Here is a 16,657-nt window from a genome sequence, read left to right on the forward strand (position 1 = left end):
CTGCATTTCTGATTGTTCCGTTTTCCCTTGCCACCCTAAATCACATGATAAAGAGAAGATGGGCAGGACCCCAACCTGACTTGACTTGACTGGATCCTGCTAGAACCTTAACTCTTCTTGTTTCTCTTCTCCAGACAGAGCTTCTTAGAGGAGGGATTGGGAGAGTGGGACACAGCTGACAGGGAGAGTGGCCTGGGCCACCAGCACCCAGCTCTGCGAGTGCCAAGCTGGTCTAAGGCTGGTGGGTGGCAGGAAGCGAGGGAGGTCAGTGGCCGAGTATCCTCTGCCCCTCCTTAAGGGGTGGGGGGTGGGGTGTTTGGCCAGAGTTTCTACTCTGCATGTGTAAGGGTTGTCTATTGATGGAAAATAGTGTAAAATGTTGCTTACTGATTTTCACATAAAAGATGATCTTTGCCCTACCAGTGGTCGGCAAACTCATTAGTCAACAGAGCCAAATATCAACAGTACTTCTTCAAAATAGACTCGCCCAGGCTGAAAACTGACTTCTGCGCGTGGGCCACGAAGTTTCAATCACACTGTATGCGTGCCCGCACGTGGTATTTTGTGGAAGAGCCACATTCAAGGGGCCAAAAAGCCGCATGTGGCTCGCGAGCCGCAGTCTGCCGACCACGGCCCTAGCCGGTTTGGCTCTGGGTAGAGCGTTAGCCTGTGGACTGAAGGGTCCTGGGTTCGATTGTGGTCAAGGGCACGTGCCCGGATTGTGGGCTCGATCCCCAGCAGGGGGCGTGCAGGAGGCAGCCAATCATTAATTCTCTCTCATCATTAATGTTTCTATCTCTCCCTCTCCCATCCTCTCTGAAATTAAATTAATAAATAAATAGATGATCCTTACGTTGGAATCACTAGTGTTTTGTTAAGCAGCCTCTTAAGTCTGCTGAGGTAACTTGAGTATTTGGCCCTTTGCATCACTCAAGGTCCTTATTTTGTGATTCCCTAGGGTTGGGCTTCTGCCAGGTGTGCTGGGTGCAAGGTTCTGTGTTGGGGCCACAGCACCGACAGGTTTGGGGCTAAGAAGCAGCTGGATACTGGCCAGCGCTCAGCCAGAGCCCAAGGTGCATGGCTCACGCTGCTGACTCAGTTCCACTCCCTTCCCCACTCTTTTCCTGGGATTTGAATTTCCATCTGTTATAGCTCATTATAGGTTAAAATTTAAATCAATTTTAAGGATGAGTTTGGAAGCCAGACTTTACCAGCCAGCATCAGCTACACCTCTACTTCCATTCTTTTTTTTCTTTTCTTTTTTTTACCTCTAACCGCCTTTATTGGGAATGTAGGTGAAACTGACTTCTCGCAGCTCTGGAGTGAAGAGAGGGCTTCTGGCTGCTTGCCTGGGAAGGCTTCTATCTTGGCCCTGGGTTGAAGGGCTAGCAGAAGTTGTCTACCTGCTCTGTGGAGAGAAGTAAGCTGGGATGTAATCTATTTACACACTTGGGCTTGGGATGCAACAGAAAAGGAAAAAGATTGAGGTTTCAATTCGTGGCTTTATTATTAACAGGCTCTGACGAGTCACAACTCACCTTCAGGTTCTTTGGAGAAGAAAACTGAGGCCGGAGAGGTGATGAAAACCATGGGTCCAATCTCACCTTCTAGTTTAAAAGCAAGAACACCTGGCGAGGGACACTTGGCACACCTGGGTGCCCCCAGATGTGGGGAGGTCCTCTCCCCAAAGCTCTACCTGAGGCTGCCTAAGAGTCTGCACCTGTGTCTCCAATGCTTTTTGGTTGGCAGATCCTGTCCATTCAGATCCACCTGTAAGTTCCTTTTAGCTTTAATGCTCTGATTCCTACCATCATTCCCTTAGGTCAGTGGTTGGCAAACTGTGGCTCTTTGGCCCCTTGAGTGTGGCTCTTCCACAAAATACCGACTTCTGCGCATGGGCCACGAAGTTTCAATCGCACTGTACGTGCGCGCCTGCACGTGGTATTTTGTGGAAGAGCCACACTCAAGGGGCCAAAGAGCCGCATGTGGCTCGAGAGCCGCAGTTTGCCGACCACTGCCTTAGGTGATAAGCAGTCTTTTCCTAGAGGTACAAAAGCATTTCTGTGACAACAGCCCTGAAGTGGACTCCTGAGACTGCCCTTCAGACTTCTGGGTTTGAGGGAGCAGCAAGGCTGTTGCACTGTCTTTACAGGGGTCCCCTGCTTGTATCAGTCACGTGCATCTGTCCTTGAATGCCTATTGGGTGCTTTAGACACGTTGGATATGTCAACAGTTGAGGGTCTCGGGCTGAGATAGGGGACTCATTCTGGGGACCCCAGAGCTTGCTTGCCAGGCTCTGTCCATGGCAGGAGGCTTCCCCCTCAGTCGGGCTGTGTAGAGGAGGCTCAAATGGCAAGTGTGTATGTGGCAACCTGGTGGTTCAGGGAGCTCCCTCTTCCCTTCAGTAAGGAAGCAGGCTGAGGGGCTGATGTTTGCTCTGGGCCCCTTTAGCCCAGGGAGAGAATTATACTCTGGGGGGTGGAGAGGATCTGTTACACAGGATTCTGCTGGTCCTAGGTATCAGAATCTGGTGGCATCCTCCCACTGGGTAGCTGAAGCTCTTATCCTATATAATTAAAGGCTAATACGCAAATCAACCAAATGGTGGAATGACTGGTCACTATGACATGCACTGATGACCAGGTGGGCAGATGCTCAATGCAGGAGCTGCCCCCTGGTGGTCAGTGCGCTCCCACAGGGGGAGTGCCGCTAAGCCAGAAGCCGGGCGTGAGCTTCTCCCGCCTCCACAGCCGCCCTAAGGGAGCTGGTCTAAGCCATCAGTCAGACATCCCCTGAGGGCTCCCGGACTTCGAGAGGGCGCAGGCCAAGCTGAGGGAACCCCCTGAGTGCATGGATTTTGTCCACTGGGCATCTAGTTTTATTTATAATCCCCTTGGCTAAGTCCTAGCTTTGTAGTCATTTTTTCTTTTCTATTATTTTTTTAGGGCAGTTTTAGGTACATGGCAAAGTTGAACAGGAGGTGCAGAGATTTCTCCTGCTCCCGCACAAGCGCAGCTTCTGCCATCATCAACGTTCCCCAGAGTATAATGGAGTGTATCTTTGTTACCCTAGATCAGCGGTTCTCAACCTGTGGGTTGCGATCCCTTTGGGGGTCGAACGACCCTTTCACAGGGGTCGCCTAAGACCATTGGAAAACACATATATAATTACATATTGTTTTTGTGATTAATCACTATGCTTTAATTATGTTCAGTTTGTAACAATGAAAATACATCCTGCATATCAGATATTTACATTACGATTCATAACAGTAGCAAAATTACAGTTATGAAGTAGCAACAAAAATAATTTTATGGTTGGGGGTCACCACAACACGAGGAACTGTATTAAAGGGTCGCGGCATTAGGAAGGTTGAGAACCACTGCTCTAGATGTACCTATACATCGTTACTCCCCCAAAGTCCACGGTTTACATTAGGAGTCACGTTTGGTGATGCACATTCTGTGGGTTTGGACAAACGTGGAATGACGTGTGTCCATCATTCAGTATCATACAGAAACTGTGTTTTTAAAATATCAGCTGTTTAAACTATTTTTAGGAACTAACTTTGGTTATTGCTTAGCAGCGTTGGGGAAGGTTTGACCCACGGGCTCTGTAAGGCCTGCAAGATCATTTGGTCAGGCCCTGCCAAGGCATTAGGGGTGATTTGTAATTTTGTATGGCCCTTGAAGGAGGTTATAAATATCCAAATGGCCCTTGGCAGAAAAAAGGTTCCCCACCTCTGGCTTACAGAATGATAGGAAGGCAACACTCAGCTTCCCTGCCCTTTGTCCTGTCTGAAGGCCGGACGGCTGGGTGACATCACCATGTTTTTCTGGCTCTACTGCGCCTTTGCTCCCCATAACTCCCTTGCTACCTGCTTGGCCTGGTGTAATCACCCCACAGGAAGTGAAAGGCAACTTTGAAAAAATGCACATATTCAAAGTATCCAGATATTGTCCCTTTCACCAACATGTAGAAAACCTCTTTGTAAAATAAAGTCAAAAAATGCCCTCTTAGTAGACTGTACTGGGAATTTTAATGACACTGAACTTTTGTTTAAGTAAGCGGTCCACAGGCTAGAAGTAGGAAGCTATTATCAGTACCAGATTTTCCCGCCTTTGTTTTCTTTAGAAAACAAATCCTTATCCTAAGTCAAATGGGGGAGCACAGTCAAAAGAGCGTAAGCAGACAACACCCACCACAAAAGAAACGACCAGATGTGCCTGCGCCCGCCGCCCGCTGCTCTGGCAGGGCACCCTGTGTCCCCATATGCAGTGACTTTTCCTGGCCTTTGTTTGGCTTGTGGGGGGGAGATGATTTAAGAACTACCAACGAGTGGGTTTCTTCCTTCGCTTTCCCTTCCCCTCCACCTAGAAATGCAAGCTCTTTCACTTCTTTACTTTACGTTATTAGCTATTTCTCTCAATTTCCTACAGATTAGAAATAGGAATTCTAGACATGTACTCAGTTTAACAAAATCCTACCACAACAAAATGGTTTAGCTGTCCTTGGAGTTTGTTATAATGGAGTTTTACTCGTATTGAGCTGGCTGGGGAGAAAAATAAAACTGTTAAGAGGAGGAATGAAGTGTGGTGGCCAGGGAGGAAGCAGATGGCTCTCTCTCCCTCCTCCATTTGGAAAATGCATCACTTAGTTCTCGTCCTTTCTTTTGCACCTCAGGATTACTTTGCTCTTTAAGGTTTTTAGATTTTTTCTTCTTCTTAAATTCTAGACAGAGATAGAAAGAATAAAGAAGGAGCTAGTTTTCTCTGGTTGGTTTATAAACGAATCCAGAAGCTCGCTGTGGGAATGACAACTCCTATACATGTGAAAGAGGCCTGTATTCATTAGAATCCAGGGAAAGCAGCGGTGACCACACTGCTGGGGGCTGGAGGGGACAGAGATGTCTGCAGGATGCCAGGAGCTCACCGGGACTGCTGTGTGCATGTCTTTATTTTAGAGTTTGGGCCTGGAGAGGGTGGTAAGGGGCCAAGGCTCCCTCTGCTGCAGGAAGTGGACAAAACTCAGTAAACATCAGCATATTGCAAAACAGGCTGGGACCTTGATATGTTCTCATAGGAGCTGATCCAGGCCGAGAGGGAGGGATGGGGACTCACTGTCTTCAGAAACGTGTGGGAATGATGCCCAGGGGAAGGCGCTGGTTCTAGCAACATGAAGAACCTGAGGAAATCGGGAGGAAGCGACAGTCTTGACTTGAGGAGAAATTAATGAGGCGACTCCTCAGGACTGGCCTTGTGCGAGGAAGGCCGCTCTGTTGCACTGTGATTTTCCTCAGGGTGACGGAGTCTGTGTGGCAGAAAAGATGGCTGTGCAGGGGACAGGGCGCTCTCGTGTGGCTCCCAGAACACACGACAGGCGGAAGATGCCTATCCTGCTGCTCTCAGTCCCCACAATTCCAGCTGGTCTGGGTAAGGGACAGATCTGAGACACGAGCACTCGGTACCAGCAAAGACTCGTAGTGAGAAGAACAAGCCTTGTCTACAGACAGGGAAACAATGACCTCTGGTCCTGACTTGTTCTCTTTTCCCTTTTGAGTTCACAATCTAGTAATCTCTTGACAAATAGTATCAGGCTGCTATCTTTTTGACCCATGGGACTAAGACAACATCGCGGTAAGTAGCAAAAGACGAATGGGGGACGTACCTGAGCAGAGCGGAGTCCCGGCAAACGTGGTGACATCCATTCTGTGGCTCAGGCTCTGGGTCGTCCCCCTCCAGTCCAAGCTGCCACACCCTTTCCTCTGTGTGGGCTCTGTTTTGCACGAGTTTAGTGCTTTCGCGCATAACCTTTGGTGCCCGGATTTCAGCTTCTTCTCCTCGATCTCGGTCTTCAGCTTCTTGTTTTCCTGCTGCAGATGGACCATTACATTGTGGAGGTGGCTGGGGAAGGGAAGGGGACAGGTGGGTGTTGGTCTGCGTCAGCTCCTCGGTTCCCCACAGGAAAGGACAGAGAAAGGCACCCCGGAATGGAGAGACATGGGCGCCTGGTTCCTTCCAGAGCGAGCCCTCTCACACATGCTCTGTGGGAATGGAGCCTCTGTTGTGTCCCTGGAAGAGGCCAGGCCTGGGGTTGGGGTGGCTCCAGACCCACGGAGTCATCTCAGCTCTAGCTCTGTTTTCTCATCTGTTAAATGGGGACAACTGAGTGTGACAAATGATAGAGACTTGATTGGAAGAGCCAGAAGGCTGTTACCAACAACTCTGACCACGTGTCCTCGGTCTCTCATGGCCATGCCTTGGACTTTGTTCTGATGCCCGAGTCCAAGTTCTTTCACATCCCTTTGCTGAAAGGAGGGAACCCCGGGGATCCGGCTCTGTTTGAGAGCTCGGGCGAATAACTTATCCCCCTTTTACAATGAGAAAATGGTGGCTGTAATGCAGGTGGCGGGGAAGATAACTCTACATATTTCCTGCGGTTCGATCCATGGCAGTTATTCATATGGACAGTTGTATTTCTCCACATTGAGGTGGAGGGTAGGGTGACAAGGGCTCAGGAACCAGACCTCCCAGGCTGGAATGCTGGTTCTGCCGCTTACTAGTTGGGAGGCCACGGGCAAGTTATTTAGCTTGTGAGTTCCTCTCCTCATCCGCCTCAGTTAACACATGTAAAGCACTTAGTGCCTTAGTACATGTCAGTGGAGCTATTATTATTCGAAGATGGTTTTCCTTCAAAGAGATTCAAGAATGAGTTCTGTATAGAAGAGAGGATCAGAACCTGACGCAATATAAGAAAAAGCCTGACATTCTCTGTTACCCTCAGATTCAGACAATGTTTCTTTTAGTTAAACCCTTTCAGAAAATATTTTTATCCTAGTAAAAAATTTCATGTTTGTTTTTTTTTCTCCCTCTAAAGGAAATCAAATAAAAAATTCATCTTCAACTTCCTCTCTGGGCTCGTGCTTTGCCCTCTTGCTCTCTGTAAACCTGGCCAGAGTTGACGACAGCCAGTCCCTTGCAGCTCCTCACGTGGTCGCCACATTCCACGTGCCACTGGGCCTGCAGGTGGGGTCGCCATGCCCCTGGCTCTCTGTCACTCTCTCTGGCCCACTCCTGTCAGCACCCCCGATGTCTTCCAACATTTCGTACTTCCTATCCGAGTCATACCTCCGTCCCTACCTCCTTTTTCCGATGTCCTCTCTTTCCACTCAGGCGCCCTCTCTAGGTCACAGCCCGGAACTGAGCTTTCTACAATGGGTTCTAGATGTGCTGAGAGACCTCCGCTCTGGGTGCAGGGTCTGGGGCAGCTGCTGACTGGTCACAGCAACCCCATCCCAGGCCCTTCCAGGTGCCAAACCAATGCGATCACGTTCTAAGTGTTGTCTAGCAGGAGCCTGGGAAGCACTGCCCTAGAGCCTGTCTGTACCTATTACTACATCCCCTTTGAAATCTCAGTTTTAGACATTCGTATCTTTCCCCCATTCCCGAACTTCCAACACTCCTCTCCTGCCACTCGCTGCTGATCCAGGTTTGACCATGAAAGTGAAGCAAGGCCCAGAGGAGGGTAGAGCAACAAGTAGAAAGAACTAGGTCCCCAAATGACCCCGTGGGACAGAGGAACCCCACCAACTTGGACTTCTCACCTCCTAGAGCTGTGCCTTCCCTGTTCTATGTTCCTCCACTTGGAGATCTTTGTTACAGCAGCTTGGCCCCCACCCTCACTAACACAGTCTGCTTTCTGTGCCCGTTTCGTTCTCAGCATTTCTGACCTCAGAGAGTCACAGAAAGTGACAGTGGAAAGGCGTGTGGAGACTATTAACTCCCTTTTATTATTGTCGACGCAGCTATGGCCTTAAGAGGTAAAGTGATGTGTCCAAGGTCTCACAGATGAGGTTAGGACTTGGGGTCTTTCCAAAGTCCCAGGCCTTTCCTGGGGTCTGACCCACGTATCCAGTGAGAAAGCCAGCCCTGGCTCCTGGCCAGTCCTTCTACTTAGGACCCAAGCAGCAGCCGGGGTGGTGTAGGATGACTTACTCCTTTTCACCAGTCAGCTTGGCAATGTATTTGACCTGTTCACGGAGTTTGTTTCCTAGTTGCTCATTGGCGACTCTGTAATAAAATCCACGAGAAAAGAGTTCCCAGACCCCTGTGAGCAGAGCATGGGCTGGCTACACGGGACATTGGGTGTTCTCAGCAAGGCTTCCGCGGGGCCCCAGTCCCCAGAGCTGGAGCCCTCCTGGCCCCTGGCAATTAAGAGGACTCTTCCTACTCAACTCCTGTGCAGATTCCCTGTGATCCCAGGCGAGGTCAGGGATCTAGGCAGCGAAGCCGGACCCCAGGCTGGGAAGAGGAAATCTGACCCGCAGTGAAGCACCCATCAGAGCTGCTTCTCTTTTACGTGAGCAGGGCCCTCTAGCTTACCCCCAAGCCTTGGGTGTGGGCCGAGATGGGGTCAGCTTCCCAGAAGGGCAGTGTGTGTGTGTGTGTGTGTGTGTGTGTGTGAGAGAGAGAGAGAGAGAAAGGGGGAGAGAGAGAGAGAGAGAGAGAGAGAGGCTATTCTTTGGCACATGTATGGGTCCTCAGTTTAGCCCAGGCCTTGGGACCTGGCCTTATTTTTTTCCTCCTTACTTACTTCTGCTCTTTTGCCCATTGCTCCATGTTGGTCATGATCTGATCATTCTCTCGGTGCAGCCTGCAGGCGTCTTTGAGCACAGGCCGCTGGGGCAGGCAACAGGGCTTTGTAGGAGAAGAAAATGAGATGGTAAGGGGTGGGAGCATGGGCCCGTCACCTGCCTGCTCCCCAGGCAGGCCTCTTCTCTCTTCCTGGGAGAAGAAACACTGCCTCTGCTGGCCAGAGTTGGAACTGCCACAGCAGGACACCACCTCCAGCATCCAGGCTGCACCCACACAAAGGTGCCACCTCTGAGCAGCCACCGTTTCTAGTAGAGACAAAGTAGACTTGTACACTTACAATGATTTTCAGGCCAAAGGCATTATTGTTCTAAAAAAAAATTTTGGTTAAGCCAATTTTTTAATATGGAAGGAAAAATATCTTGAGGAAGAGATGTCTTTTTTTTTTTTTCCCCCCTAATTGGAGCCAAGGGCCTGAGGCCACCCCAAGGTATCCTACGGCTTCCTGCCATGAATTTCACCGCTCAGGGTGCCAGGCACGGGGCACATCACACCCTAAGATCTTGACTGACTCCACTGCAGGGAAAATAAAAGCGTCAGAATGGCTTCTGGAGGGAAACTGCCCAGTGGATTTTCTAAGTCAGGGGCGGCTGGTGTACCTGACAGGGAGAGGGCATGCTCGCTCCCCTGGAATGGGGCTTTTGTTTTGCTCAATATCTCTATCAACAAAGCCACAGGAAGATGGTTTGGCCGACACAGATGCTATAGCACCTACACCCTGCTTCGTGCTGAATAGAGCAGGTGTCATTCCTTGCTCCCAGGCACCTCCCCCCTCGCCTTCCCCTCTCCTCCCCAAGGGCTGTCTGGTATCCAGGTGGCTGGAGGCAGTGCTGGGAGGGACTGGGAAGAAGTGACCACAAGCCGAGGAGCACCTACATCCTTCTCGTCGGCAAGGAGGTTCTCCTTCAGGGCGGTCATTTCCTCCTGGAAGGACCGGAGCTGCTCTTCCTTAGCGGCCAGCATCTTGAGGTCACACTGGTGCTGCTTCTGCCACTGCAGCACTTGGCAGCTCATCTCCTCCAGCTTCTTGTCGAAGGCATGTACCTGCGCAGGGGCGCAAAGTGAGGAGGACACCCCAGCTTGCCGCCTTGACCCCAGAGACCTGTGACCAGGCCAGAGGGCCCTTTTTCAGCTCTGGGATTTGTTAGGGGGCATTTTATTGCCGGCGGCCAGCAGAGGGCGCTGCTGCTCTGATCGTTGGCTCCTGGCCTTCAACTCACAGGACCCAACAAGGGGAGGGAACCCATTATGGCTCAGTGCTAAATAGCTGTGGGTGCAAGAGGTGACCTCGGGGACCTGGAACAGGAAGGCAGCCTGAGCCCCAGGCTGCTCCTCACCTCTATCTCACTCTGTTGATGGAAGCCTTGAAGTTTTTTTAATTCCATGTTGAGCTTTTTCATCCTCTCCTCATAAGCTATGATTTCCTCTTCCAGCTGAGCTTTCCTATCTTGGGCCTGCATCAAGCTTCGGTGCAGGCTCTTGGTCTCTGTGATCGAGTGGTTGAGCTTTAGGTAAAGACAAAGGGGATGAGGTGGCTGTCAGAGCCCTGGGGGCCTCTCTGCTGAACCCTGAATGGAGCAGGGCTCCAACCCTCCCTGTCCTCTACTGAGGGCGGCAGACACCCTGTCACTTTCCTACTGTCCCACAGAGGGTGGGAAGTGACAGTAGTTGGTTTTCTGCATCCCACATTCCCTCCTCTGTTCCCTCTCTTTTTAGTCCTATGAATGGATCAGACATGGTCAGCACAGGGATGGGGCATGAATTTCCTTGATAATCCAGGTTTTGGGAGGACCTTGCCCTGGGTCACCCATGGGCAGAAAGATGTATCAGGTTTGGCCTCCATCTTGCTCCTCCCAACCCTCCCCAAAACCCTTACTCAGAAGAAGTAGGCCTTCTCTGGACAGACATCCCAGCTCATGCCAGGGTTTGCACGAGCCTCGGGGACAGTCAGGAGTGTAGGAAATTGGTTTCTATGCCTCTCCCACTGCTAGGACATGTCTTTGTCCTAGAGATACAGGGCGTGGCCCACCTTCTCGAGAGCTTCCGTCAGGTCGTCTTGGCAGGCAGCTGACTTCCGGGATAGTTCCTCATAGACTTCTTTACTGACCATGGTCTGCTGATAATGCTGCTCTTTATTCTTAGCCTTGTCCAGCTGGGCCTGCAGATACCCTATGGTCTCCTTCTGAGAGGCGACCTTTAGGGAGGGGGAATATCACTGTCAAGGTTCATGGCTATGGAGGCATTCTCTGTGCCCATAGGAAACAGGAGCAGCACTGGGCTCTCCTCCCTCTGCACTAGCCCATAGAGCAGTGTGAGATAATGCCCCCGTCTCCACCTCCTTGTTGTAAAAGGAAGAGCTGCCATTCCAGGCTCTTCTGCACTCCTCTCCCCACCATTCCCCTTCTGGTTAGCATGCCCCGCCCACTTCTAGGATGGGAGACGTGATACAGTATCTCAGTTGTGTGCACTATGCCTCACTTTGTTCCTGACATAATTCACTAGACTTACTGCACCATGAAAATGGGGCTGCCCGTGCTTTCTTCGCTTACAGCTCAGGGCATGGCACATAATAGGTGCTCAGTAAATATTACTCTTCTTGGACTGAGTGAAATATTGCATTGGGCAGTGTTTGAAATTAGAGAGGCATTGAATACATAGTCCTGGCAGAAGTATATTTAAAAACGGAAGTCCGTGTCTTAAACGTTGTCTTGAGTATTCGTGCTAGTTAAAAGGAACTGAGATCGGGAGTTAGAGGGTCTATGTTGAGGTCCTGGTTCTGTCATTTACTTCATCTCTCTGAGTCTCAGTTTCTTCTTCTGTGAATCGGGGTACTTTCAACTGCTTCACAGAGTTTTTGTGATGATCAAATGGGATGTAAAAAGGGCTTTGTAAGGTATAAATGCTACATAGCTGTGAGTTATGATCGTGAAGATGCTAAGTAATTAGTCATTTTATTCTGTACTTTAAGTATAGGATCGACATCTAAGACTGGAAGCAGGAGGGAGACCTCAGAAATTCATGTGCCTGACTTCTGTTTTTTGGTATCCCTGTACACTGCATTCTCCATGTGGCCTCACACACAGAGGGACAAACTCTTTTGGGTTTTCTTCAGTAACTGCTCAGTGCTCGAAGTTTATTGTTTTTTTCAAGTGGAATTCTGAGTATCTTTGACCTTAGGAACTAGTGAATGGGAGAAGAGTTAGATTGTATTTTTGCCCCTATATTTACCTATCTGGGAGGGGGTGTGTGAAGTTAATCCTAAAGATGGAATAATTTGGTCTTCTGCAAATAAAAGTATAGTTTGTGGAGACTTTGGAAAACCATGGAGTCAACTGGGTCTGCACAGTGAACCAGGGGAGTTGCTGGAGAAATTACAACCCACCGTAAGCTCTTGATAATTGGTGGCCGGATTGAGAAATGTCACCATAGAGGTGAGACACTAAAAATAAAGGTGGTCAAAATATCACAATGATGCTAGACACTGAAATGGAAGCTTTATCTTAAACTTCTCTAACATGAGTGGTTTAGCTTAGGAAAAGATACTAAAAATACTATATATACATACATATATAAAATTAAAGAATCAAAGGGTTTTAATGAAAAGTTCTCATAAAGATCTGCTCTCTCTCCTTGCCAAAGACATTAGACCTGGATGGTTGTATAGGTGAGGCCCACTAAGTCATCCTGCATTCCTCACTTCCTGTCAGTTAGTCTAAAGACACCTGCTCTATTCAGCAGTTAGTTGATTCTACTGCCGAAACATATCCTGAATTTGCTGATTTCTGTCTTAACTGACAACACTCTAACTTAGATAGTAATACTTTCCCAACTGGTTTCCTCACTCCCAAACTGACCCCCTCCCCAATCCATTTCCACACATTAGTTGAAGCTATATTTTGAAAACCGAAATCAGATCAAATAATCATCTCCTCTGCCCCTTGAGGAAATTTCATCAATGTCTATCAACTGTTCTTAGAATAAAACCCAAAATTTCTTAACAGAGGCCACAATGTCTACCCCTACCGATCTTTCTACTCTCATCCTATACTAATATCCTTCTTGATTACTATATTACTGGCCTTACTTCACTTCTTAGAACATTCCAAGGAGTGATTGAAAGAGTGATAGATACACACCGTCAGGATTTATACTTGGGATGCAAGGATGGGCCCACTTGATTAATTTCATTTAGCGCATTACTGGGAATATCAGACTGAAACATGAATTCCATTAACATGAAAAGCAAGAAAGGATGCTACTGTTGAACACCATACTTTAGGTAATATCTGATGCAATAAGGCAAGAAAAATGAGTAATATATGTTACAAAGGTTTAGAAAATTGTTGCTTGTAAATGATCTAACCATAACTTAGAAAATCCATGAGAAGCAACTGAAAAAATACTACTGCTTATAAGTGAGTTTAATAAGATATGCAAATATAGAATAAAAATAAATTAGCTTCCTTAGTATTTAACAGTAATCTATAATAATAAAAGCATAATATGCTAATTAGACCAGGTGACCTCTGGATGAAGCTGGGCCTGTGAGGGCTGAGGCAGCCACCTAGGCAAGCCGCTGCGGCTATGGGGGCCGAGTCCCTTGCACAAATTTTGTGCATCTGGCCTCTAGTTAATTATAAAATACTAGAGGCCCGATGCACGAAATTCATGCAAGGGGCTCAGCCCTTGCAGCCATGGCAGCGTGCCTTGGCCATTGCAGCTGCGGCTTCGTCCAGAAGGTCGTCTGGAAGGTCGTTCGGCTGTCCAGTCTAATTAGCATATTATACTTTTATTATTATAGACTAGAGGCCCCGTGCACGAATTTGTGCATGGGTGGGGTCCCTCAGCCTGGCCGGTGATCAAGGCCTACTGGGAGGTTGGCTAGCCGGCCCCCCTATTGGGAACTATCAGGGGAGCCAGTCAGCAGGGGTAGGAACCGTGGGAGGTTGGCCTGCTGCCCACCCCCCCACCCCCGGATTGGGGCCTGGGGGGAGGGACCTCAGGAGGTTGGCCGGCCAGGGATGGGAGGAGGGGCCACAGGAGATTGGTTATGGGAGCACACTGACCACCAGGGGGCAGCTCCTGCATTGAGCGTCTGCCCCCTGGTGGTCATTGTGCATTATAACGACTGGTTGACGGCTTGTTTGCTTGTAACAGTTGCTTAGGCTTATATATATATGGTAGAAAAATGTCTAGAATCACAGATGAAAAGGATCTCAATATATATTGCTTTGACTTCAGATGGGAAATTTTAAAATTGAGAATACTGATGAAAGAAAAATACATTTTAGAATGCAAAACTAAGTCTCTTTCTTTAAAAGAAAATATTTTTATTGATTTCAGAGAGGAAAGGAGAGGGAGTGAGAGAGAGAGAGAGAGAATCATCAATCAGCTGCCTCCTGCATACCCCCCACTGGGGATCAAGCCTACAATCCAGACTTGTACCCTGACCGGGAATTGAACCAGTGAACTCTTGGTTCCTGGACTGATGCTCAACGGTTGAGCCACACCTGGCTGGGCAAAACTAAGGCTCTTTCTAGTGGCTATTTCAATTGATTCAAAAAGTCTACCATACTTGGGGCATACTTTTAAAAAGTGAAACGTGCTTACACATACATGAAAACCCTCTAGTCTCCTGACTGCCACCAAAAGAATTCTGAAATTAGTGCTTTTACTTCCACATTGACATGACTTTCTTTCTTTTGGCAAATGTAATGGCAGGCCCATATAATACTTAGATAGTATTCCTTATTTACAGAGAGGTTCCTCGGGGATTTGAGTGACTCAGAACGCAACTCTGGATCACAGTCAAGGAGAGATTTATATCCCTGGAGGGAAAATCTCCAGAAACATGAGTTTCTATGCTGTCTAACATGGTAGACACTAGCCACATTAGGCTATCTGCAGTTAAATAAAACTAAAATTAGTTAATAGTAAAATTATAAAATCAGTTCCTTAGTCATACTAAGCCATAGTCCAAGCACTCTGTGGCCACATTAGGCTGGTGGATGTAGTATTAGACAGATGTAATTTAGAGCTCAGACCGATGTAATTTAGAGCTTTTCACCATTGCAAAAAGTTCCATGTGGCAGTGCTGTTCCTACATTTAGAATAGTCATAGTATTTTAAAATTAACTTTAAAAAATATTGTAAAGGAATCAGAGCTGCTGGTCTCTCATTTGTATCCCAAGAGACCACCTATTAAGATGTTCTGTTTCTTGCCCAGAAAGATGGAGTGTATTCAGTTGGGGAAAGTATTGCCATTCAGGATGAAGAGAAAAGAGGTTAGATGTTAGACTGAGATGATCCAGGTTCAAATACTGGTCCATCCTATCACGTACTAATTAGACACTTTAGGCCCAGCCTTTCTTTTTCCTGTAAACCGAGGATCATAGTATTGCATGTCTTGTTGGGAGCAGAGCAGACAGAAGGCATGTAAAGGACCTACGTCGACAGTCAGTAAATGATGACTGAAAGCAGGCACCGTGCCTCGCGTATGTTAGGTGCCGTTTGCTCCTTTCTGTCACCTTTATCTGTGTAATGAAACATAACCATCTCCTCTCCCATCCCCTTTTTGTGCTTTGCTGTTATTTTTGGAAGTGTTCCCTAGCAAATTGCCCCAAACAATGGATTCAGTCAACTCTGGTCTCAAATGCAACAGCGGAGGACTTGATGCCAAAGCCCAGATAGTCTGGGAGCTTCACCAGATGTTTGTAAATAAGACCTTCCACATGTGGAAGAAACATTTCTTTGGCTGCGCAACTGGGCACTGAAGGGGCATCCCCTTCGAGGAGGAGAGTGGAGCAGTGGGTCCCACAGGATGCCCTGGGCCCAGCAGGGAGTCGCATTTCTGTGGTGGAGGAGAGCTAGAAGCCCGGTTCAGCCCAAGGGACACAGGGTCCAAGTCTCTTACTCCCGTGGGGTTTCTGTCTACTCACCTCATTGTTCAGCTCTTGGATGGTTTTCTGGGAGGAGCTCTGTTTGCCGAGAGAGGACTCCAGTTGTGTAGAATATCGCTTACTCTGTGCTTTGATATTCTCATTTTCCTCCTCCAACTTCTGCAAAGTCTCTTTTGACTGTTCCCCAATTAAAGAACAAGCCCAGAAAAGAGGTGTTACCCTCAGATTCCTATAGAACCCCACTCCTCCTTTCCTTACCCACAGCTCCATTCTGCACTCTGTGGTCTCTCAGGCCTTCCCTCGCCTCTTCACTTGCCTTTCCCATCCTCCCTCCCTCCTCCCTGAGGTCTGTCTGAGTACCCACTGTCTCCGTTTCCCAACAAGCCTGGCTAGGCTCATGGCTGGCCCTGTATTCGTGACCTCGAGTCTTCCAAGATTCTCCTTCTTACCATCTTTTCTTTCTTTTTTAATTCCTGTCGGAGTGCCTCAATCTCTACCTCCATCACCGTCTCCTGTTCTTTACTTTTTTTCAATTGTTCCCGTTTCTCCTCTAGTAACCTTGTTACTTCCTTAAGCTCCTCTTCTAGAGTGATTTTGGTGCTGGTTAGCTCCCTGTGCTGAGAAAATAAAAACTGAACTGAAAGACAGTTTTAGACTGTGTATTTTTGGAAAAGCACACAAACAAACTCAGACAATTGTACACAGAGAGCAGCTGAAACAAATATAAGGACAACTCCCTGGTTATTTAGCGTGCAAAAGTTTCCTCTGATGTTCAGCAACATTTTACATTTTTTCAAGTAGATATACCAACTTATTTTATTTATAGAACCAGCTCCCACAGTAACAACCTTCTCTCCCAATTACCAACTCTTGCCACAGAAAACCTCTGCGAATAAAGTTTTAAAAAAATCTGAGAAAAGACAAAAAGAACAGTTCAGAGATCAAAGACTAACTTAACTGACAAGGATAGCTTTTGAATCCTAGGAAAACAACAACACATTGTCCTTTGACTCACCCGAGGATATTTTCCCATTGCTTTTAGATAGAGTGAAAGGGAAGGAGGGAGGGAGAGAGAGAGAGAGAGAGAGAGAGAGAGAGAGAGAGAGA

At 48.0% G+C, this 16,657-nt stretch overlaps 1 protein-coding gene across 1 annotated transcript in view; it reads right to left on the reverse strand.

Moving 5' to 3' along the window:
- Positions 1-1,385: 1,385 nt before the first annotated feature.
- Positions 1,386-16,657, reverse strand: part of PMFBP1 (polyamine modulated factor 1 binding protein 1) — a 51,708-nt gene continuing 36,436 nt past the window's right edge. The window contains exons 12-20 of the mRNA XM_070398189.1: positions 16,000-16,167; positions 15,590-15,727; positions 10,681-10,845; positions 9,989-10,156; positions 9,528-9,695; positions 8,593-8,696; positions 7,995-8,069; positions 5,668-5,903; positions 1,386-1,408 (exon numbers count right to left, since the gene is read on the reverse strand). Coding sequence (XP_070254290.1) covers positions 1,386-1,408; positions 5,668-5,903; positions 7,995-8,069; positions 8,593-8,696; positions 9,528-9,695; positions 9,989-10,156; positions 10,681-10,845; positions 15,590-15,727; positions 16,000-16,167 — 1,245 coding nt within the window. The remainder of the gene's footprint in view (positions 1,409-5,667; positions 5,904-7,994; positions 8,070-8,592; positions 8,697-9,527; positions 9,696-9,988; positions 10,157-10,680; positions 10,846-15,589; positions 15,728-15,999; positions 16,168-16,657) is intronic.

This window comes from Myotis yumanensis, unplaced genomic scaffold (assembly GCF_028538775.1).
Source record: "Myotis yumanensis isolate MYYU_CA2020_CCGP unplaced genomic scaffold, mMyoYum1.0.hap1 SCAF_18, whole genome shotgun sequence".
Taxonomy (NCBI): Eukaryota; Metazoa; Chordata; class Mammalia; order Chiroptera; family Vespertilionidae; genus Myotis; species Myotis yumanensis.